At 40.6% G+C, this 23,190-nt stretch overlaps 2 protein-coding genes across 2 annotated transcripts in view; one reads left to right on the top strand and one right to left on the bottom strand.

The window, feature by feature from the left end:
* Positions 1-4,291: 4,291 nt before the first annotated feature.
* Positions 4,292-6,004, bottom strand: jun (Jun proto-oncogene, AP-1 transcription factor subunit). Its single transcript, XM_061032126.1, has one exon. The coding sequence runs from the start codon at positions 5,785-5,787 to the stop codon at positions 4,813-4,815; it is 975 nt and encodes a 324-aa protein (XP_060888109.1). The 5' UTR covers positions 5,788-6,004; the 3' UTR covers positions 4,292-4,812.
* Positions 6,005-14,131: 8,127 nt separating this feature from the next.
* Positions 14,132-23,190, top strand: part of LOC132959217 (flavin-containing monooxygenase 5-like) — a 95,165-nt gene continuing 86,106 nt past the window's right edge. Inside the window, exon 1 of the mRNA XM_061032132.1 lies at positions 14,132-14,143. The gene's annotated coding sequence lies outside the window, so the exon portion shown is untranslated. The remainder of the gene's footprint in view (positions 14,144-23,190) is intronic.

Raw genomic sequence — 23,190 nt, 5'->3', positions numbered from 1 at the left:
CCTCCTGGAGTCCTCCTGTAGAAGCAACATGCAGAGGAGTGTCTGTGCATGCAGTTGATGCTGCTTCAGAACTCTTGATCATTTTCAATAAATGTAAATGTTTTAAGTTTGAATGTTTTTGTAAACTTCACAAAAGCAGCTGAGGTTGACATGACAGCAGAACGGTTCTAATAAATTGCCAAAATGTGAAACACAACATTGTGCAGGAGTTTTGCTTTGCTTGTATTCACTCCTCTCCTTCACATCTGTTTCAAGAAACAAATGTATGTTTTTTTTTATCTTCAGTACTGTTTGATACTTTCATCATCATTCAAATGAATTATTGTTTTAAAACACTAGTTTTATTTCACATCACATTATTTGATTTGTTTAAATACTGAAAAGATAAAGAAATGTGTGTTTTTGAAAAAGATAAATTGAGCTCATACAGTCCATAAGAATGTATTGTTTTCCAGTCATTTGTATATTACTAGTCTTACTGTTTGAATCTAGAAAAGATTTCTCAATCAATATGAGTACTATCATGATCAAATTAAATCATATTATTCAATTATTCTTCTAGTGTTGCTATTCAGGCACCATGTTGATATTAACACCCACTGTTAAAAGTATTTATGTTGAATTTAATAACACATGACATTTAATCATGCAATTATCCTCCCCTCATCTGTCATGAACATATTCACACTGTATTTATATATATATATATATATATATATATATAACTTTCAAGAACAGAGTCACAAAGTGCTTTACAAAAGGAGGAGAAACAAACAGAGAAAATACAGAACCTCCCTTTTGTAAATTAATGTATCTGTGTCATACATGATTTTTTTATTAAGTTTATCTCGGAATCTTTTGCTCTCCTCACAGCTGCACTATTGTCTCGTGTTTGTATATATTGTTTTGAATTATTTAATTTTGGATGCTGTAGAGAGAGAGAGACCAAATGTAACTGAAGTCAGTGTCTTTGTTTGTGTGAACCTGTGAACACACCAAACGCTCATTCTGATTGTGATGCTGTTCGTCAAAGCAATCTGGAAACATCTGTTTTACAGTTTCTACATAAATAAAGTTATTACTGTTATTTTGCATTCAAATTGCAGGTTGTTGAATAGGGATATCACTTCTCACTATACTTGAAGTAGGCTATATATTCTGAACACTGTTTATTATTTCAGTCTATTCATTCTGTTATTGTCTGTTACTGTAAAACAACACTAATGTTAAAAAGACATGGTCCTGAATGATATTCACCTCTGAGATGTTAGCAGTGTAACAGATGTTTATTAATGTTAGCAGTGTAACAGCTCTGTTTATTAATATTTTCAGTGTAACAGCTCTGTTTATTAATATTTTCAGTGTAATAGCTCTGTTTATTAATATTTTCAGTGTAACAGCTCTGTTTATTAATATTTTCAGTGTAATAGCTCTGTTTATTAATATTTTCAGTGTAATCACATAAATGTTAATTAAACAGCCTCTCTGCGTAATCTGCTCACTGACCTATCCTCTCTCACTCCTCATTATGCTAATTACAGCCCGCTCACTTCCCATAAAGACACGCCCCCTAAGCGACGTCACCATCGGAGCAGTCCCTCTCCTTATATGGTAGTAAGGGCACCGCTTCCGAAGTGACGTCACGTTGCCCCATATCTCAGTAGAGAGTGAGCCTCTCATCTTGCTTTTGTCCACAATTTCTCCCCTAACAAAACCTTCCTCTTGAACATTTGTGACATTACTATTAGGAATAAATCCATATTCTTTCCAAATTGGTTCCTGAGAGACATAAACCATATTTACAATCTCTTTGATGATTCTGCTAACATGCTATCTCATGAAATGTTTATGTCAGTACATAACTTTCCAATCCCTTTCAGAGAATTTTAATTCATTAATTTGTGCTATTCCAAAAGGATTGATTGAACTGGTTAAAAATCACTTAACCTATGGTGCTAATGACATGCTACAACCTATGCTGATGTTAGATGGACTTAATCTGACAGATAAAAAAATGTAACAATAAGCATGTTCGCCGGATATTTCAAAGAAATAATAAATTGGTTCCAATAGGAAAACATTTCTGGAGCTCTAAACTTGAGAACATAAACTGGAGGAGGGCCTGGCTTTTACCTTATAGATACTGTATCACAAACAAAGCCAAAGGGGTACACTTCAAAATACTACATAAAATTGACCCTGTTAACTACCTCATTGCTAAGTTTACAGATATTGAGGCTGAGTGCACATTTTGCAAAAGCGATACAGAAACAATTTCCCACCGTTTTTTTGAATGTGAATTATCCAAAAGATTCTGGAAAGACATCGAATCAAATTTTTTTCCGGCTGCTAATTGTGTTTATTCTCTTAACCTCAAATACGTTGTTTGTTACTATGATAATAAGGAAAATATTGCTCTTGAAAATGTCAAAAACGTCATTATACTATATGCAAAGTTTTTCATTCACAAACTGAAATCCTCAAAGTCACTTCCAAAGTTTTCAATTTTTCATTTAGAATTCAAGTCCCTTATTAAATCACTTCTTTTAATCAATGACAAAAATGCATCACATTCATGAACTATTATAACACCTTTTTCCCTGAGACCTCTAGTTAAATAGATTTACATATTTATGTATTTTTATGAGTGTATTTTATTTTATATATATTGTAAGTGTTGTCCTATCTCCTGTATGTACTGTATGTTTTATCTTATTATTTAATCTGTCTTTACTTGATTTATATGTGTTACTGTCTTCTATTACCTGTATATGAACACCCTTATTCTTGAATACATTTTTTTTTTAAAGTGTCAGATTAAACACACTAGTCTTATTTTGCCTCTTATTATCTATCCAGGTGCTTTTTATAGTTTCTTAGTCTTATTTGTCTTTTAAATTCCTCTTTTTATTCACCTTTTCACAGTTTGTATCTAACTTCTCCCTGTTGAGGATCACTTTAGTTTATATTACAGTCAAACAAAATGTTCCTACAGGCCTCCGTAGTTTATTACCTGCTCTGTTTGGCATTATCACATGTGAGTGTGTGTGTGTTAATTTAAGTGCAAACCTGATGAGTGTAAATTGCACAGAAACCAGGAGAATTGTGAGACAGAGCAGTCCATCTCTTATATCAGTGAGTCTATGTCGCCCTCTAGTGGTTCATTACTTGCAGTGTTATACAGTTAAAATCAAACAATGTTGACATCTGATACCATGGCAACAAAATAGCACTCTTCAACACTCAACAATGGGTATTTTCTTGGTATTAATGACCAAAACCTACAGGCGAAGTCATGCACATTGACTTAATTGCACAAATGCGTTGGCAACATTTCTGCTGGCATGTCCAGGAGTTCATCTGCAATTTTTGATGGCGTCATTTCTCTCCTACACACCTGTCTAATAGATGTAGTTACAGCCTCTGTACTTTTTGAACCTTTCCATCATTGAAATAACAGAGATGTGTCGTTTTAAAATATGTGGTAGCAAAAAATCTATATCTTTGCCAGCCTTAGTCTGCTCACAGTAACCTGCAGGTTGTGTGTCTGTAGGAAATAAGGTGGTTTTAAAATGTCCACAAACCCAATCTTAGTAACGTTTATGCCGTTAAATAACTAGATAATAAACAGTAGACTTTGATCAGCTTAATAGGACACAGTTTTATTGTTTTTGTTTATCTCAGAGAGTGAAGCTCATACTGTTCTCATAGGAGTAGACAGCACACACACTGATTGTGATACTGATAATAAACTGTGAAACCTTTAAATGCATATTCACTGTGCTTATTAAATTGTAGCTGAGTGTTTGGTCCTGCTGTGTTTCTCATCAGGAAAGGGAGCCCTGTTCAGTATGAGTATGCTGTAGCCTGGAAGAAAACTGTGTTCAGACTTCAGCCTGATGGAGCTCTGTGACAGAGAGACACATTTACAGACGTACAAAGAGTTGACACCTTAAAACAGAGGAAGGTGTTGTGTGTGGGTGTGTGTGTGATTGAGGCAGCCTGTCAGCTCAAACACACTCTGCTCCTGGATCAATAACAGCTCTGATGGAATTTACCTGCTGGAGCTGAAGACAGACTGATCCTGCAACATGTTGCAACATGTTTTATTGTTTGAACTGCTGACAACACACACGCACACACACACACACACACACACTAACACTAACATGCGCGCGCACACACACACACACACACACACACACACACACACACACACTAACACTAACATGCGCGCGCGCGCACACACACACACACACACACACAGAGATTAACAGAACACAGAGGCAGCTTCAGTTTATCACATTTTATTTTCTCAAATATTAATTTACAACATTCATTTGTGAAGCAGTCAGAAACAAAGATTTAAAAAAAGTCAGAGTGTTTTGATCTTATTTACATGAACAAACAAGAAACCTTTTCTGACGTTACTTCTTAAAATGAAGAAACAGTTTTGTGTAGAAGCTCAGAGTAGTAGCCTGCTCTTCATCACTGTCTCTCTCAGTCTATGTCTGTCTGCGGGTAAATCCTCACACACTCTGAGTCTTCTTCACGGTCTGATCAGATCCGGGTAAATCAAGAACACTTCAGTCCAGGTCTGTAAACACAGAAAGTGTCCCCTCCGGATCATTCTGTCCCATCAGCGGGACACACCAGGGGGGGGGGGAGGGGGCGACTGTCACTCAAGAACCTCAGAGCGTTCTCCCGGTCCTGTCAGAGAGGCGCCACATCATTCCAGACCCGGTCCCGGTGTGGGAGTAAACAGGAAGCGTCCGTTCCGTCAATCCAGTCTCTCTCCAGTCCTAACCCCTCTCAGAAGGTCTGGAGCTGCTGCGTCAACATGAGCTGACAGCCGCTGTTCACGTGGTTCATCACCTTCTGCTTGAGCTGGGCCACCTGCTCGCGCAGCAGGTTGGCGGTGGACGAGAGCTCCGAGTTCTGACACTTTAACGTCTTCACTTTGTCCTCGAGGCGGGAGATCCGCTCGAGCTTCCTCTTCCGGCACTTGGAGGCTGCGATGCGGTTCCTCATACGCTTCCTCTCGGCCTTGATGCGCTCCTGGCTCTCCATGTTGATGGGGGACATAGGAGGTGTCTCCCCTGGCATCTCAGGCACGGTCTGCGGCTCCTCTTTTAGCGCGCTGAGCCGGGCCAGCGGGGCGGAGGAGGGCTGCCCGTACAGGGACAGCTGCGGCGGAGCAGCAGCAGCAGCAGCAGCAGCAGCAGCAGAGAACGACATGGTAGGGGCGGAGGTAGTGTAGCTGGGGGCCGACACTGTGCTGATGGCCGGTGTGAAAGTGTTCAGGTCCTCATAGACCGGAGAGTCCGCGGGCAGGGAGCCGCTGCTGTAGACGGAAGCTCCGGCCGCGGAGGACACCGGCGGCAGTGCGGAGCCGACGGTCTGGGCAGCCGAGCTGTCACTCACGGTCCCCGGAGCCGGCATGTGCTGGTGGTGCAGCTCCGCCAGGGCCCGGACGAAGCCCTCCGCGAAGCCCTCCTGTTCGTCCGTGACGTTCTTGGGGCAGATGAACTGGGTGGGGGTCGGGGTGGTGGTGATGAGGCCGTTACTGGACTGGATGATGAGCCGTTCCAGCTCCGGAGAGGCCAGCTTTAGGAGACCCACGTCCGGGGAGGTGAGGAGGTCCGCTGCTTTAGCCCGAAGGTGCGGCTTAAGGGAGCTGGAGGGGTCCGCCAGGTTCAGGGTCATGTTGTGTTTCAGGGCTTTAGGGGCGCTGAATGTAAATGAGGAGTCCGGCTGAGTGAAGTCATCATAGAAAGTAGTCTCCATCTTTGAGAACGTAGAAAAAGACTAAACACAGAAACAAACTGCTCCTCTTTCGGGTTTACCCCCCTTTTCTCTGAAGTCTTCTCTGTTGGTAAAAACCGTAAACAGTGAGTGATCGCTGGGACACAGACTTTCTCCGGTAAGCTGTGTCAGAGTACCGGGAGATGTGCTCTTCCCTGCTGTGTGTACAGTCTGAGCGGAGCAGCGTGCAGGCTAACCTTATCTGCTGCCGCTGCTTCGCTAAAAATAACCATGATGTCATGACGCGGCTCTCTCATTGGCTGGAGGGCGTGTCGTGAGGCGGGACCAGGGTGGGACCCACTCTGTAGATAAAGCTGGTTGCCTAGGCGACCACCCAGAAGTTTCTGAATCTCGCGGTGGATTGTGGGATGAGGTAATGCTGTAAGGGGAGCGCAGGCGCAGTGCATTGGGGGATGACGTTTTGTTTTTGAATATCTGGTTACCCGCTCTTCTGTCGAAGGCGGGACGAAGCACTGTGTGTTAAATACGCTTATTCTGACAAAAAACACATTAAATTCACCTCTATGTGATGTAGTAGCCTACTAATTAATATAACGTATAAAATAAACATATATCCCTATATATTTAAATTACATTTAGTAGGCTAATTTATTGTTAGAAAGAGAAGACGCAAGCACAAGTAATCTCCATGTATATTATTTTTACAGTCTATGGTATAAACTGTAGGACTGAGTGGACATAGGCTACAGTATAAACAGACACACAGGTGATGTCTGTGTATTTTTATTAAGGGAGCAACAGATACCTACATTGTTGCTGTTATGTGCAAACTTATATCTATAGGATTCACATGGGCTATCAGTTTCATTTCAGAATAAATCCTACTTAACAAATGAAGTTGATTACTTATTCGTATTTTCACAATAATGGGTAAAATGTGCAATTTTCAAACTTACATTTTTTGGGGGTTATGGAAGGCATGTCCTGGTCCTGACCCCCACTTTGGGAACCACCGCCTTAGGCTATAAGCTAAATGTATAAAATTATTCAGTTTGATAACTAGCCTGTATGAAACAACATTTTCAAGTCTGCCATCCATGGTTTCCTAAACCAAGGCTAATATAAATTTTATACATCATATAATTAATGAAAAACATCAATAACTCCATTTTTACAGTTTGTCTATAGAGTAAGAAGATCACAAAAATATTAGGCTACTCCATTTATTTTTTTTATACCAAGTTCACAATATGCTACTTCAAAATAGCAATATTATATGAAATGACACACATTTAATAACATTTGAATAGATGAATAATTAATAGCTCAAATTGTATAGGTTGGAGCTAAAAGAAAACACAGAAAAGTTAAGAAAAACAAAAGAACACAAATAGAACATTTTAATGTGTGAACGTCTTCACGTTCAGCTTGTCCATGAGTGTAATTTCCTACTTTTTCTTCAAGCTCTGTCCAACCTGTAAATGTCTGTCCAATATTTTCTCTAGTCTGGCATCTTGCTCAGTCACTCTTTTCTCACCTTAGCTTCATCTGTCAACACCTTCTTCCTCTTAGCCATTTTATCAAACAGTACAGAGAAGGTCTAACTGTCTGCTTTAAAGCTGAAGGCTGCAGTGTGAACTATAGTGCGATAAAGACGTACCCACTTCTCTCGAGATGACCTCAGCCGACTGCCAAAGTTACATAGTGCTGGAAGCAGGCGACCTGGGTGCTCTGGACATGAAATAAACGCTATTCTCGCTGTTGAAAGTTATTGTGCTATTTTTATCGACTTTGAAACGACTATTTTAAGGTGGAAAAGTTACAGATTGGATCATTTTACAATGCGTGGTATAAATATGTCGTCAACCTTAATTTAAATCTTTTAATGGGTTATTTGTGTAATTAAGGCGTGGCTATAGTTATATCGGTTGGCTCAGGCTGTGGGGGAGGGGCCCATGTGAGACCTTTTCATGTGGCCCAGAAATCCTGGAGATGCCCCTGGCTTACCTCTCAGTGGTGGATTTCATGGGGGTCTCTGGCTGGTGGCCGTCTATAAATTCTCCTTTAGCAAAGAAACTCAAAAAACTTACAACATTTAGTCCGATGATGTGACAACCAGGGCAAGTGTATTATAAACACAGACAGGGGAGATGCATTAAACGTTAGTTGTGTCCTCTGGTACCTGTCCTTATTCAGACATTAAAGCAGATTTATTTGCACATTTTTATTTTTAATTGCAGCTTTTAGTGTTCACACTGCAGATAATCCACACCTTTTATTTCAGCTCCAGGTACAAACATAAAACAGATCCAGAGAGCTGCTCTGTTATCACAGTCAGGGTGTGTAATTAGTGCTCTGCAGTCCATTGTCCCCTGGCCTGTACTCACTAATCACTGCTGCTTTAATGGCAGGAGGTTAACCACTGAGTCTTACGTGTTCCCCTCTCCGTCTAACACTCCCTCCGTCTGGGTCATCTTCTGCCCTGCCAGCTTTACTGCTTTGCACCGCGTCTAAATATGTCCTTCCGTGTGACGAGTAAATCAGTCCCCATGGCGCTGGCGGGCTCAGAGAGGCTCCTCTGGAGATGAAGCAGATCATAAAACAGCAGCAGTGTCTGACTTTTTATGGCTGCTAATGTTGTCTTTATGTACTGTTGTATAAAGTCTGATTTATGTGATCTATGGGCTGACTTCACCAGTGTTCTGCGCTTTGTGTATGATGGAAAGGATTTCTGATTGTTCCTTTGTGCTCACACATGACGTCTAACACACCTCTTCTTTACTTTGTTATATTTTCACGGATTCTTTTCTTCACCTGCAGGTTTACAGAAAGCTAAGAGACATGGAGTTTTTACTTTTCTGTTTCACACTCATTCTTTTTTCTCTCTGAGGATGAAATGAGAGGAAGCAGAATAAAAGACACTGTTTTCTCTGAATGCTCCTCTGCACAATGTGAAATATTCATCCACTCTGGCTCATTCATCTATTCACGACTGCTTTTCTTCTGAATTAAAGAGCATAAAGAATCAGAAGTTGTTCTCGGCAGGGTTCCTCGCCTCTGTCTTCACCCACTGCCCCGAATAAAATAATTAAGTTAACACATGATGTAATTTAAAGTTATTATGTCATTTAAATTAAAGCGGTGTGCAAAGTCAGCTCTCAGATTTGTTTTATAAACTTTAAAAAGTGTTTAATTTAGAAACCTGGTACATCAAGCCGCTCTGCTTTTCTTCCCTGTCTCTGTGAGTATAGTTACTGTATAAAGAGGGAACCACAGCCATGTCGCCCTCAGACTCATTTTCTGCAGGAATGTATGAGAACGTTAGCATTAGTGTTAGCATGGAGGAGCCCCGCTGGTTAATTGTTATCAGACTGTGATTTTAAAAATGGTTGATACTTGATAATTTTTAATCAAAAACTGCTGCAAGGGAAAGTGAAAAACATATTTTTTACAAACAGAGCAGAGGATGTGATTGGTCTAAACTGTGCAAAAATATTTGCAACATTTTGGTGAAGAAGCATTGCTGAAGTATCTGTGTAATCAAATAGTGTGCAGGAGTTTACCAGCAATTTTTAGTCACTAAAATCAAGAAATTGTCCTATATTGGGTGTCTAGGTCTTCCATTTTTGTTGCCCTGGTATCTATTAATATTGTTTTGAACTAGAATCATTTTTAAGTTTAACACTGACGACCTTGTTATTCTGAGAGACCTGCAGCTGGATTCAGGTCCTCACATCAGGATCCTGTGGAGAAGATATTGAGGAACACGTGAGAACACAGGCACATAGACTCAGACATTAAAAACAACATAAAACATGAAATACACAAATCAAACAAGTGACAACAGGACTTGAAGAGTATACAGATTTGTTTTTCTTCTGAAGTGACATTTGATCATGCAAGTTTTTGTGTAGTCTTGTGTCTGTGAAATCTTTACAGCAGGTGTAGTTCTCACGGGCTGATTCATCTCGTGTGTGCGTTCTGAGGATTACAATGCAAGAAATCGGTTAAAACTGTCCTTATGTCTGTGTCAGTGTCCCCACACTGGGCTTTGACCAGGAAATGGAGCAGCATAAATGGGAAGAAGAAAATCAGATGAAGGGATCAAGATGGAGAGAGTCAGAGAGAGAGAACCAGATGTGGTGACACAGAACATGTTGAGTCAACTGACTCTATACGTACAACCAGTTTGCGGTTTGCCAACTTGTTAACAACATTTTTTGTTGGTTGTTTTGTTTGTGACGCAACAGAATAACAGGAACAAGGTCCTTTAGCTGAAAGGGGGCATATCGCCGTACTGTAGAGGAGTGAGACGTACTTCTTTCAATAAATAGATTCCCCCTCTGTGCGTGTACATAATGCCACAAGGACAGTAAAACAATTAATGGACTAATGGAGCTGTGACTCTAGCTCAACTTTACTGATAAAGTTAATATACTGAGTGTTGAAGTTTGGATCCAAACAGAACAGTACTCCTGCTTGACGCTTCTAATTGACATATTAAATCTCCTTCAGCCAATCACAGCAAAGGAGAGCTTACAAAGGCTGACCTGAGCTGAACAGTCTTTTACTTTTTCTCCCATCAGCCTGCTCCTCCATCTCATCAACTCCCCCTCTCTCCTGACTCTCACCCCGATCACTCCCTCCTCTAAACTGGATCCAAGATATCCTCCTCTTATACTGACCGCCTCCACACTCACACACTCCCCCCCTTATCTCCTCCTCCTTCTCCGCCTCCTCCTCTCTCCTATCAGCGTTAGTGCAGGCAGCAGGATTTCCTCTGTGATGGAAACAGGCTGTAGCTCTGTTGTATTGTTTCAACAGCTCTTTTCAGTCAAATCTCAGTGTGTGTGTGCGTGTGCATGTGTTTGTGTGTTAGTGTGTGTGTGTGTACATGTCTGTACATGTCTGTACTAGGGTTGTCTCCAAATCAGAATTTTAGACTTAAATGTGATAGCCTACCAGTAAATATCTTAACCAGTAAAAAACAAGCGATATGGATACCTGTTTCAATACCACGGCACCAGTATTGTGTAATTTCATATAAATTTTTTTCAAACAGGCAGACTCCTGCACACTTTCTAAATTGCCCAACATTGTGATGGCAAAATTGTACAAGTAGCCTACATTTGGCTAGGTGTTGGTATCGTCTTCATATTTATCCTTTAGTTCAACATATCACAAAGATGTTTTTTAGGACATGATGTAGCTGCTAAAGTTATATTTGTATGTTACATGTTTTGCTTGAACCTGCACCATATTAGATAAACGTTATTGACTGGTCCAGCCTTTATCGTTGACCTTATTGTGGAATAATGATGTCATAAAAAAAGCCACGCCTGAATAAAAACAATTACAGGGAAAATCTAATAAGTCTGAAAATATTTTTATTGAAATATTTGTGTTATACTTTAATGATGCTCACTGTGTACAGGAGCCTAAGTCACATAGTTAGAAGTCTGATGTGAATTCAATTTTTTTTCCTCCTCTTAGTCCTCCATCACCTGTTTCATTCTCCTTATTGTCTCTGCTGGCTGCCAAAGAGAGAGGACTCAGCTAAAGACAAATGACCCTCTAGATTTCTGCACACACACTTGATGTGTCATTGTCCTGCCCTTCACAGACTGCAATCTGACTCTCTCTTTTTCCATCTCCCTCAATTTCAATTTATAAAGCTTTTTTGGCATAATTGTTACATAACGAATGTTGCTAAAGCATCAATATGTATAAGAAAATAACAGTTATCAAGGACTCTTTCTCTCTCTCTCTCTCTCTCTCTCTCTCTCTCTCTCTCTCTCTGTTTTCGGGCTGTTTTAATGTATCTGCTCATAAAGTGAGCTATGATTCCCAGCAGCCTTAGAGACTTAACAAGCTCTGACAATTAATGGTCTCTAACGAGCTGACTAATCACAGCTCAGATTTACTACTCGCAGTGTTACAGGATATCGATCTGCTTTGGTCATTTTGACCCTTTAAGGGCACCGTACTTCACCCGATGATATCATCAGGTATAAGAGAGGACTCAGACAGCAGTATTTTTCACTTTAAGGCTACAATCTCTTTTTTATCCCGAGAACGGCTAGAGAGGGATGTATAAAAGACAACGATATGTGTGTGTGTGTGTGTTTAGCACACATTTTTATTTATTTGTCAAAGTGATTTAATCTGCAGAGTGAGACCGTTCCTCATTATGTTAATTAAATAAACTAATTTAAAAAGAAAGCAGCCGGGCACACACCCACACACACACACACGTCTAAGTAAATGGCCTTTTTGACACTGCACAGTGTGTACTGTGTAGCATGTGTGAGTGCATGTATTTGTGTGTGTTTGTGTGCGTCCCAGGCTGCCTCTGTTAAGCCTGTAACAGTAAGGCGTGTGTGTGTCACCAGGGAAAATGATCGATAGCTATTAAAACCCACACTGCCCCAGTCCAGATGGCACTATGTGTGTGTGTGTGTGTGTGTGTGTGTGTGTGTGTGTTTGTACAGGTGGGACTCTGCACAGCAGCAGTGCTAACCTGTTCCACTCCATTTACCTCTGCAGACCAACCGCACAACGGCGTGTGTGTTTCTGTTGTTTTGGTGTGTGTGTGTGTGTGTTGTGGTGGAGGCTGTAAGGGAGTGATGTGTGTATTTCAGTGTGTAGGTGTGTGTGTGTTTGGAACTGCTGGTTTTTGAGGCAATGATTGGGGGAGGAGGGGGAGGAGAGGGATAGAAGCAAGACTCAGATTGTTTCAGTCTGAGAGGAGAAAGGGAGACAGTTTGTTCTACATTTATGGAAAGAGAAGAAGAATACAAAGAGATAGATGAAAAAGACAGTGATAGATGACGTGATAGAAAAATGCTGCGTCTGAAGCCGAAAACTAACATCCTGCCTACTACACTCTCAAACGGTACATTCTGCACACCAACCTGCCTGTTGGTATACCGTTAGCAACATGCTAAACTACAGGTCACATGACGTATTTCTAGTCCTAGCTACGTTGGCTAAGCTAGCATCAAGCTAGCCTGACGTCGGTCTGTAAATCTCTCTAAAAGGTAAAATACCAACAAGTAACACTCAAGTTACTTCCCCAAGTAACTAATTACTTTTATAAGACAGTAACTCTGTAAGTAACTCAGTTACTTTGTGATAGTTGAAACTAGTAACTGTAACTAGTTACTCATTTTCAGTAAAGTGCCCAACACCAGTGTTTACTGCGCGACATTCTTTCTCGCCGTTACTGATTGTAAATAACGTCATGAGTTTCAGATTTAACATAAAAAATACTGAGCATATTTTCACAATACAATCAAATCTAACAAATTAATCTAAAGTGCTGAAATGTCCTACATAGTGTAGTGTGTGACTTCAGACACAGCCAAAGTGAAAGAGGACGGCACTGACAAAGAAGAAGTAGAAGAAGAAGACTTGAACACTAACAGGTAGAGACTCTCAGATGAGTCAGGAGTTTTTTTTTATTACATTAAAGATCATATTCAGGTTTTATTGGAGATACGATATATCAGAGTGAACTGGATCTAATCCTGTGAAACCAGAGACATGACACACACGCACGCATGCACACACGCTCCTTTTGAGACCGCAGTGAAACCTGATCACAGATCAATACAGAGAGCTGCTGTGGAGATCAGACCATGAAGAGTTCTGCCTTAGATCAAACACTCCTCACATCTTCACAAAAAGAGATTCATCACTTTTATTTAATGTGATCATATCATATGATAAAAACATACGTTACAAAACAATACTTTCATATTTATTTTATATCTTAATCACAAAATCAATGCAAAGACAAGAATAGACAATAGACTGACATTAATCACACTAACTTTACATTCTGGTGTAAGTTTGATTTAAACTCAAGCGACAAATGTTACAAAATGCTGCGTTCAGATTTAGCGCTACATTTCTCCTGAGGTCCTGATGTTGCTGCCGAAATGTTCAAACCAAAATCTATTCAAAAAACAAGTATTTAAAAGTTGTTTTCTTGTGCACTCACAGTCAGATCTGACAATTCCTGAATTAGTTTTTACAAATCCTGATCCTGATGAAGTTCTTTCTGCATCTTTTCAGTCTGTTTATTGTTATTAAATCTCAGTAAAATCTGTTTATTTAGGATTCATAGCGCTGTAGTCAGACAGATTTCAGTGACTTTAGTGTGACTTGTTGTGAATCACTAAGAGTGGACAGATGGACAGGAGCTCCACAGTTGAAACAGAACGCCATAAGAGAAATCCTGGTACTGATCCTAGCTAACAGCTCATCACATCTGGACCCGGTACTGATCCTAGCTAACAGGTCATCACATCTGGACCCAGTACTGATCCTATTGAAACACTGGGACATCTAGTTGTGCATGTGATCAGAGACTGTGTCTATGAGGGTGTGTGTGTGTGTGTGTGTGTGTGTGTGTGTGTTTAAACAGTGACACTTATAGTGTCTGATCGATTTTGTACATTAACATTAAATATTGCTTTGTTCTGTATCTTTGGGTGTTTCCTTTCCCTTGCTCCCTGCTCTGGGATTGGTTAATAAACATGTCGGTTGTTCTGTTGTCACGACAACTAAGAAACAAATATATTGAGCTATGTGGCACCTTCCACTCACATTCCAGGATTGGCTGTTTTGGAAAGTTCTTCTGTCAGCCGTCCTTTTCTCCTCCCCCAGCTGGCTCTCAGTCCTCTCCCCCTCTGCCTCCCCCCTGCCCCCTGCCCCCTCCCCCTACCCCCTCCCTGTAGATAAATGGGCTCTTTGTCTGCTGGTAGAATGAACTTGAGAACAGTAGAAACAGAGGTTGAGAAACATTCGCTCTGATGCAGGCTCCACTTAACATAAATACTGCCATTCTAATGTAATGTGTTCATATTTTGTTCACTTTGTTTTGTCTGAATTTAACAAAGATAAATAGATTCATTATCAACAACATGATTTTAAAGTTTAAACACACTGTTGATTCAGTCAAATACATTCAATTCATCACCTTACATCCCAACTAACTATAACGACTAATTGATCGATCAATCTTAATAAATTTAACAGCCGTCTCTTTCTACAAGTTCAGACTTCTTTAATTTGTGGATTTGACTGTTTTTCTTAGAAAAACAAAAATAAAAATAAAAATATTTTGACACCTACAGACCAAAAGATTACCAGATAATATGTGAAACTACAGAGATTAATCTTGGGTTGGAACTGTTAATGCTCAGAGCTGATATAAAGTGTGATTCAGTATTTGTCTAATGTTCCATTATTGTCTTTTATTATGACGTGCTGCAAGTTTATGACTTTAATACAAACTTACATCAGTGTTAAAACTGTGAATCTCTGAGGATCAGTGTGTGCAGCTTCTCTCTCTGATTTCTCACAGAGTCCAGATGCAAGAATCCTGCAATGTGTGTGTGTGTGTGTGTGTGTGTGAGTGTGAGTGTGAGTGTGTGCGTGTGCGTGTGCGTGTGCGTGTGCGTGTGCGTGAGTGTGACTGTGAGTGTGAGTGTGTGCGTGCGTGCGTGCATGAGAGAGAAGTGCTGCAATCAGTGGCTAATTCTGTGGAATGCACTTCCATCCTCTCAGCCAATCATTAATCTGTATTTACTCAGAGCAGCTCTGGTCGTGAGAAATCACCTCTCTGCTATAAGTGTGTGTGTGTGTGTGTGTTTGTGTGTGTGTAGTCAGACTGGTTTGTCAGAGAGGAACAGAAACGTTTCAGTCGAAACTCTGCTGCTCATAAACACACAGAGGGATGGAGAGTTCAGACTCTGCTCTCTACAGCCAGTCTCTCTCTGTTAAGGTGAAGGGCCACAGCTCTTATCCTACATTCTGACTGTGTGTGTGTGTTTGAGTAAAGACAGAGCGGCTCAGCGGACTGTATGTCTGTGTGTTTTGGCTACTTCAGAACATTTCTGAGGTGCTGAAGGTCAGGTAGTAATACATGAAGAGGGTTTGGATCAGACCTGATGAACAACTGTTTGTTCTGTGGGAGTCTGAGGACACTGGTACGATTAGAGGCTCATTTATGCTCTACTACAGACGCAGTCTTCTGTCCATTCTCTGCATTCATTTCTTCTGTATCTCACCACGTTCTCTGGAAGCTTACGGATACAGACCAAAGGTTGCAATGCCCCCAGAAATAACTGGAGCTGATTTTTTTCTCATAGTCCACTGCACAGCTCCTACATTGCACCTTTTGTACATTTTGTGTTTTTTATTTTTTATTTTTTATATTTTATATTTTACATTTTACATTTTACATTTTACATTTTTAAATTATATTTCATATATTGTAATAGCTTCTTATACTGTATTATTTAAGTTGTTGCTAGTTCTGCGTTATTTCCTTGTTAATCGTTTAGCACCAATACACCAAGTCAAATTCCTTGTATGTGGAAATGTACTTAATAAATGATAAAACCCGATTCTGATTCTGATTCTGAAGAAGAATACTTTGGAAATTGTTTTAAATTTTGAGTAAAGATGGTCTGAGTTGGATAGGAACCAGAAAGTTATATATGATCTTACAGGGACAGACAACTACAACTTAAAATACAACTACAACAAAACAGCTGGGCAGAGATCGGACAGGAACTGAACGTCAGCTGGACTACAGAGATGCAGAAGTTAAGGACTGTGAGGGATTGCGTCCTCTATACATTGTTTAAAGGAATAATGTTCAACGTTTTACACATAAATACAGCAGAAATCAAATATATCGTCTGTAAATGTCTCTCTGAGCCATGACTGTCTACAATGAGTAAGAAGTGCCAGTCACGATAGCTTTACTGTTGTCAGACTGTGTTTATATCATGTTTACAAGTAAAGGACGGCCTTGAGTATAAAGCTGTTTTGATATAAGCTGCTTATTTGGATGTCACATAAGCATTTTTAGAAAACAGTCATTTCGTGTCAATTTAGGTGCAATATTAAGTGAGTTAACCAAAGAGTGCTAACATTAGCCTGCTAACACAATAATGCAGGATGCAGAAAATTGCAGCTCGAGGAAAGGATGATTTTGTCCGCCACTTGTGCTTAATGGTGCTTAAAGAGATACTTCACCCTTTGAAACATGAATCTGTATTGACATTGGGTCAATAAATTTTGAAGTTGGTGCCTTCTTGACCGAGAAAAGGCAGAAAGTGTCTTTTTGGCTCATGTGGATGAAAGACACCAACTCCCAGAATGCACAGCACTGCAGGCCACTCCCACTGAAGCTAGGGTGCTCTATTTACAGACATATTTACTACAACACATACGGCTGTTTCCTCAACTGATTCCAAGATTTCTTCCAGAAGGAATTGGCATCTTGGAAATTCCTGACAAATGAGTGAAGTATCCCTTTAATTATGGTGCATTCGAATTGATAACTCCTTTGTGTGAATGTGGAGGAGTGGAGGAAAGCGGAGGCTTCAGAATAGCGGAGATGTCGCCAAACAGCAGTTTGTTTTGGTTTCATACTGATGCTCAAGGGCGACATACTGGATCAAAAAGTTGCACATTCTTCCTTTAACATCCATCCCTACTTAAAGGATGTGTGGGCTGTACCAGTATTGATGGTTAAATGGTTTAAAACATATGTACAGTATCTATTTTCATATCTAAAGGAAACAGAAGAGTTTTATGACTTTACTTAGTCTGATCTGACAAGCAGGTTGCTTCAGTCAGCAGTCACAAAACCCCTGAAGAAAATGATCTTATTTAAAGAGTAAAGAGTAAAAGTGTAAAAAGTCCTTATAAAGCAGAAACACGTTATCAGCTCAGAGCCACCAAACTCCATCTGTAAATGCAGAGATTTTACTTTGCAGAACATGGGGGTTGTTTGTCTACTGCTGCTCTGATTGGCAGTGTTGGGCATGTTACTGAATATTAGTAATTAGGAGTTGAGTTACTGCATCATAAAAGTTACTAGTTACTTGGTAAAGTAACTTAAGCACTAATTTGTTTGCTTAAATACTAATATTAATGTTAACGTTATTTAGTGTTGCTGTGGCAGAATTCACACAACTCACACATTTCAAATATCACTGTAGTCATTTTCAATATTTAGTTTTTTACCAATTAGATCTCTGAAGGCAACAGACTCAAGAAGAGGAAAATAATGTTGTTATTTCTGAGACAGAAAGCTCAAGGCCTGAATGAGAACCTGCCTGTGTTCGCTGTGCACGACGTTCTTTCTCCAAGGATACTACTGTGCTGACATTGGCGTAACCTACCCCGCCCGAATCGATGTCAATAAACCTTCATCTGGTGTTGTTGTCGGCGGTTTCACATGAAATAACGAGTAATGCATGCTTTAAAATGTGAGTAATTGTAACAGCGATATTGGAGGGGGGTTGGAGGTGTGCCGCTGGCAAGGGTTAGGCACTGTGGTGTGCACGTGTGAAAAGCCAGGTCAGGAAAATTTCAGTGGCAGTCCTGAATTGATCTAGATATTTTCAAGAGTGCATATGTGAGGAGAAGAACATGCAGCAGTTTAATCACAGAGATCATAGAGATCATATCGGGTGCAGACCGTCTGCACTGATGGCAGGGAATCACCACCCTCCCCACTCGAAACTTTCTGGAGCTTTCTCCTGCCAACTTCCCAGTCAATTTTCTGAATGAAGTCAGGGTGAGCTGATGTGAGAATGCGGCAGGATATATTCAGGAAAATCCACCACCAGAAATCGGGAAGGTAATGATTACGTTTGTATTCTGTGATCGGTGGCCAACCATAGACTAAATGCACATTGTTTTTGTGCACGTAATTAAGCTGATGCATTATATTTTCTGTTCTCCAGTATGTTCATCGCTCTTTTGTTATTATTGTGGTTCTGTTCAATTACATGTGACATTGACATTAAGGATGCAACAATACAGTTAGCCCACGGTTCAATAGGTAACATCTTTTGATCACAGTTTTCGGTTCCAGCTGTTCCTGGGCAGTTAGGAGTGTTTTTATGTTTTTGTCTTCCATTTTCAGGAGTTTTAGGCAAATTTTACAGGAACAGTATTTCCTGTAAAATTTTGATTCCTAAACTATTTAATTTGACTTTTGAGCAAAACAAATTTCCATTTATACACATTCCTGGTGTATGGTCTCAATGAAAAGAAGACATAATTCAAGTAGTGCCATGTAGACTGGCTGCACAAATAGGAAGACATATAAAACAATGTTTTCATATTTTTTTTGGTGACAGTTTTTTCTGTTTTTTCTTAACGGCAAATATTCTCACTTTAGCTTCAGACTCGATTGTTTCTTCTGCCACTAACGGGTCGTTCTTCTTACATCATGTCCCACCTCCTGCGCCCCCACCCCCCCCAATAACTTCATTAATAACTTCACTTAAGAGTTACAAAGAGGACAGAAATGATCTATTAACAGCATTTATTTGAAATCATTTTTTAGATGCTCATTGCAAAGCTGTTATTCCAACACATACAAATTCATAAATAAAGGACATTACAAGAAGGCTCAGAGACATCGCTAAGAAAGCAGGTTCAAACATTCCCAACAGAATAAGAAATAAGACGGAGTGTGTGCAGGTACTTAGTCTGTGCAGCTCTGGCCATGAAAAAGAAAGACACCAAGCTGCTGATGTAGGTGACTCATTCCTAACAGGAGGGATATTCAGAGACAATTCAGTCGCTGAAGGTGATAAGTGGTAGACTTACATGAATCAAACTTCATCCACTGAGCTTTTATTGGTGACTGAGATGTGGTTTAAAGAGCTGCAGAAAATTGGGTGTGACTGAAATTTGTGTGATAAACTTGTTATGGACGCAGATTTCTCAGTGAAATCTGGTCTTAACATTTAATGAGAAAAACGTTCACTTTTAACTATTTTCAACGTCTCTTTAACAGAGAAATGCTTTCTGATGAGCTCCGAGCCGCTCTTTAACGCTCTCTGTTTCCTCTAAGAGTTCAGGTTCAAACGTTAAACGTGCAGCTGTTAAAAATAAACGGTGCGTTTAGGTTTGTCAGGACATCTCAGCTCTCATTAGTGATTAGATTGAAGGTGGGAGAGCTGAGTGAATGCACCTGATTGATAAATTAACTTTAATGATTTAATTTAAGGTGTCTGTCAAACAGTCGAGTGTGAGTGACATTTGCAGACTGACAAACATTCAGAGAGACAGAGAGGAAACGTTCAGGAGTAATGGTCGTAAATGAGCCAGCTAACAGGCACTAATTACCAATCACCGATTATGTGTGTTTGTGTGGGACAGGCCGGGTTTGGGGCTATGATAACACAGCTGTGTGTTATCCCCTCTGTGACTGTTAGTCTTTATATTGAGTCTGAATGTGTCTCTCATCGTCACTTAGGTCTGAAATATCTCTTTAGTTTCTGCTTGTCTGCTCTTCATCATTTGGTTTGTATGCAGATTCGAGGATGACACACTCTCTCTCTCTCTCTCTCTCGGTTATCTGTGGGTGTGTGACGTCAGAGAAGAGGAGGTTTCCATTGTATGCTTTGATGTACACCGCCTTCAGTGTGTGTATGTATTTTGTGTGCACAAGAAATGGTTTCATGATGGGACATATGTGTGTGTGTGTGTGTGTGTGTGTGTGTGTGTGTGTGTGTGTGTGTGTGTGTGTGTGTGTGTGTGTGTGTGTGCGTGCGTGTGTGTGTGTATTTTAACAGCAGAGAAGTGAAACCAGTGTGACCTCAGAGACGGCAGCATCTCTCTCTGACAACCAGGACATGAAATTTACAGATTGCAGAGTTTTGTGCCTTGTAGACGCCTCACATCTCATCACATCGCACGCAAACACACACACACACACACACACACACACACACGCACACGCACACGCACACACACACACACACACACACACACACACACACACACACACACACACACAGTTGCCACCTTCATGTTTTTATCAGTTTTATCTTTCAATTTTTGAAGGACAGTTGTTTTTGAATTTGATGACAGTCGACATATTCACAAACAAAACTCAGGTCCTCACCATTGTTGTTGTAGCCCACCAACACAATCGTGTTTGACTGGAACTGTAATCAGCATGTGCGAAAAATCTCCATTTTCAGAGGAACTACATTTCCCAGTTAACACAACGAAGGGGACAGAGCTGTTTCAAAAGTTTGCACTTTGGCACTTTCAAAACTTTACGTTTTAAGGCACCTAAACCACTGTTGTTGTCGTGTAAACGTGGCCTGATTCTGCTGCCATGGTGACATGGCTGTGGATAAGAGAGAGGGAATGGATGGATGGACTCTTGCTTAGTTTATTAGTCTACTTTACTTGAATTGATGTGTTGTGAACATAGATATCAATTAATCATGAAAACTGGCTGATGCTGATTATTGTGATTTATTATCACCTTTTCTTAATACTGCGGAAAACAACATAATTTAAGGTTGATTTTAACCACTCTGCATCAACTTTCAGGCAAAAACCTGCCATTAAAGCGCTTGTTGCTCTTTCCACCTCTCCACTTAGTCCTTTTTAAAGTCACCTCTTGCCTCTTGAGACCCTGCCCCTTCCACTCGCACAGGGAGGGAGGTTGCAGTGTGAACAGGAAAGTCAGGAAGATCGACCCGTCTTTACATTTTCTAGAAACTTTTAGAAGTGCATGCCTGAAAGGCTTTAGTCTGTCTGCTAACACTTAGGAGTGTTCATGTCACCTAAGGAAACACCTGTGCATTTTCTGTCAACTCAGCAGAAGGTCGCTCTGCACCTCCTCTCTGCAACTCCTCCTCCTCCTTTTTGCAGCCTGAGGTTAAGTTTTTATAGAGAACAAACAGAACTCAGGTTTGATGGACTGCTGACGGATGGATTGATGAGTGTGTGTGTGTGTGTGTGTGTTCAGGTGTAACAGTAGCTCGTATTAATCACAACATGCTATGAAGCAGCTGTGATGCACAAACATGCTGAACAAGTTGCATTTGAGTCTAATAAAGAACACAACAGATATAAACACGAGTGTGTGTGTGTGTGTGTGTGTGTGTGTGTGTGTGTGTGTGTGTGTGTGCGCGCACACGTGTGTGAGACTCTCTTTGCACCTGATGCTGTGTTTACCTTCCTGCCGCTCCAAGAGCCATTTCCTGAACTTCGCTCCAAACTTTCCGTCTGAGAAGTTGGAGGTTATCAAAAGGCCCTGCCCCCTTCAAACCTCCCAGGTCCATGCAGCTGTTTCCTCTGATGACGGTGGTCAGCCTGAAACACACACACACACAGTTACGTTTCGCGTGTCGACAGCACTACGCGTATGGTGGTTTGGCCTTGAGTAGAGTGAATGGGGGGACAATCATGCTTCAGTCTACTTAATTGCTATTATGAGGTGTTTTTATTTCCCAATTGGGTGGTGCAGTGGTTAGCGCTGACACAAAGTTCACAAAAAGGATCTAAAAGCTGCACCCAAAGAGTGTTTGCCTGTCTTTAAATGTCAACCCTGTGACTGATAGGTGACATGTTCAGGTGTAACCTCACTTCTCGCCCCCACTAACAGCTGGGATCGGCTCCAGCCCCCACAACTCCGAACATTTTATGTTGAACTTTATTTAGAGCGAGTGGAAATAGTTTTCATCTTTATCTTATGTTATTTGTTTACTCCCAAACCCTTGCCCCTTTTTTTGAACATTTCCTTTTTAACCTCCTTTGTTTTCACGTCCCTTCTGTCTACTTTCATCTGTATTTATTGTCCTTGTTTTAAAACTGAGCTGCTTTATATGAAAAGCTTATAGTGTGTGAGTATGCTCCTGATCTCAGTTCTCATTCTCATCTGTGTGTGTACAGTGTGTGTTTTTATGCGACCATGTTGGCTCTCTCCTCCTCTTGGTCGCCCACCCTGCACTGCTGGACTCTGAGATAAGGACAGAAATGTGCAGAGAGTTAAAGTCTTATCTCTCTGTGCAGATTTATAGATGAATATCAGTTCATTTCTGCAGCTCTCTGTTCCTCCCTCTTTGTTTTCCTTCTATCCTTCTCGCGTTACTTCAGTGTCTCCGTTGTGTCTCCTCTGTGTCCGCCCTCACTGTATCCTCCTCTCTTCAGGCAGCAGATGTTTCAGTGCAGATGTTTTATGTTCATCGTTCTCTGGTCATATCTTTAACTAACTCATAGTGAACATGCAGAGGTGTCTTCTCTGTGCAGGAGGACAGAAAAAGAGAGAGAAAGACAGTCATCCTCACACACATTCACATTCAGAGACCCTCAGCATGTCTCTGTTCTCCTGTTTATCAGACACACACACATGCAGTTAGAGTCAGGTATGCAGACAGTTTCTGGTGTTCACTCTGCAGAACAAAGAGGAAATGTTCAGATCAGGTCTTACACTCAGATCTGTTTAAAGCACACATATCTGCAGTTTCCTGTTCTTCCCAGTGCTCTCTCTGTTGTTTCTGTGCAGAGACATTCATGCACATTCATATTAAACGTCTGACTGACACGTTATAGTTCTGTCTCACACGCTGACATAAA

The sequence above is a fragment of the Labrus mixtus genome, chromosome 3, assembly GCF_963584025.1.
Source record: "Labrus mixtus chromosome 3, fLabMix1.1, whole genome shotgun sequence".
Lineage (NCBI taxonomy): Eukaryota > Metazoa > Chordata > Actinopteri > Labriformes > Labridae > Labrus > Labrus mixtus.
Note: the sequence above shows the minus strand (reverse complement) of the source record. Positions and strands in the feature narration are given on the sequence as shown.

What these genes read in the sequence shown, in the direction of transcription:
- jun (XM_061032126.1), bottom strand. Translation starts at nt 5,787, where the DNA reads ATGGAGACTACTTTCTATGATGACTTCACTCAGCCGGACTCCTCATTT.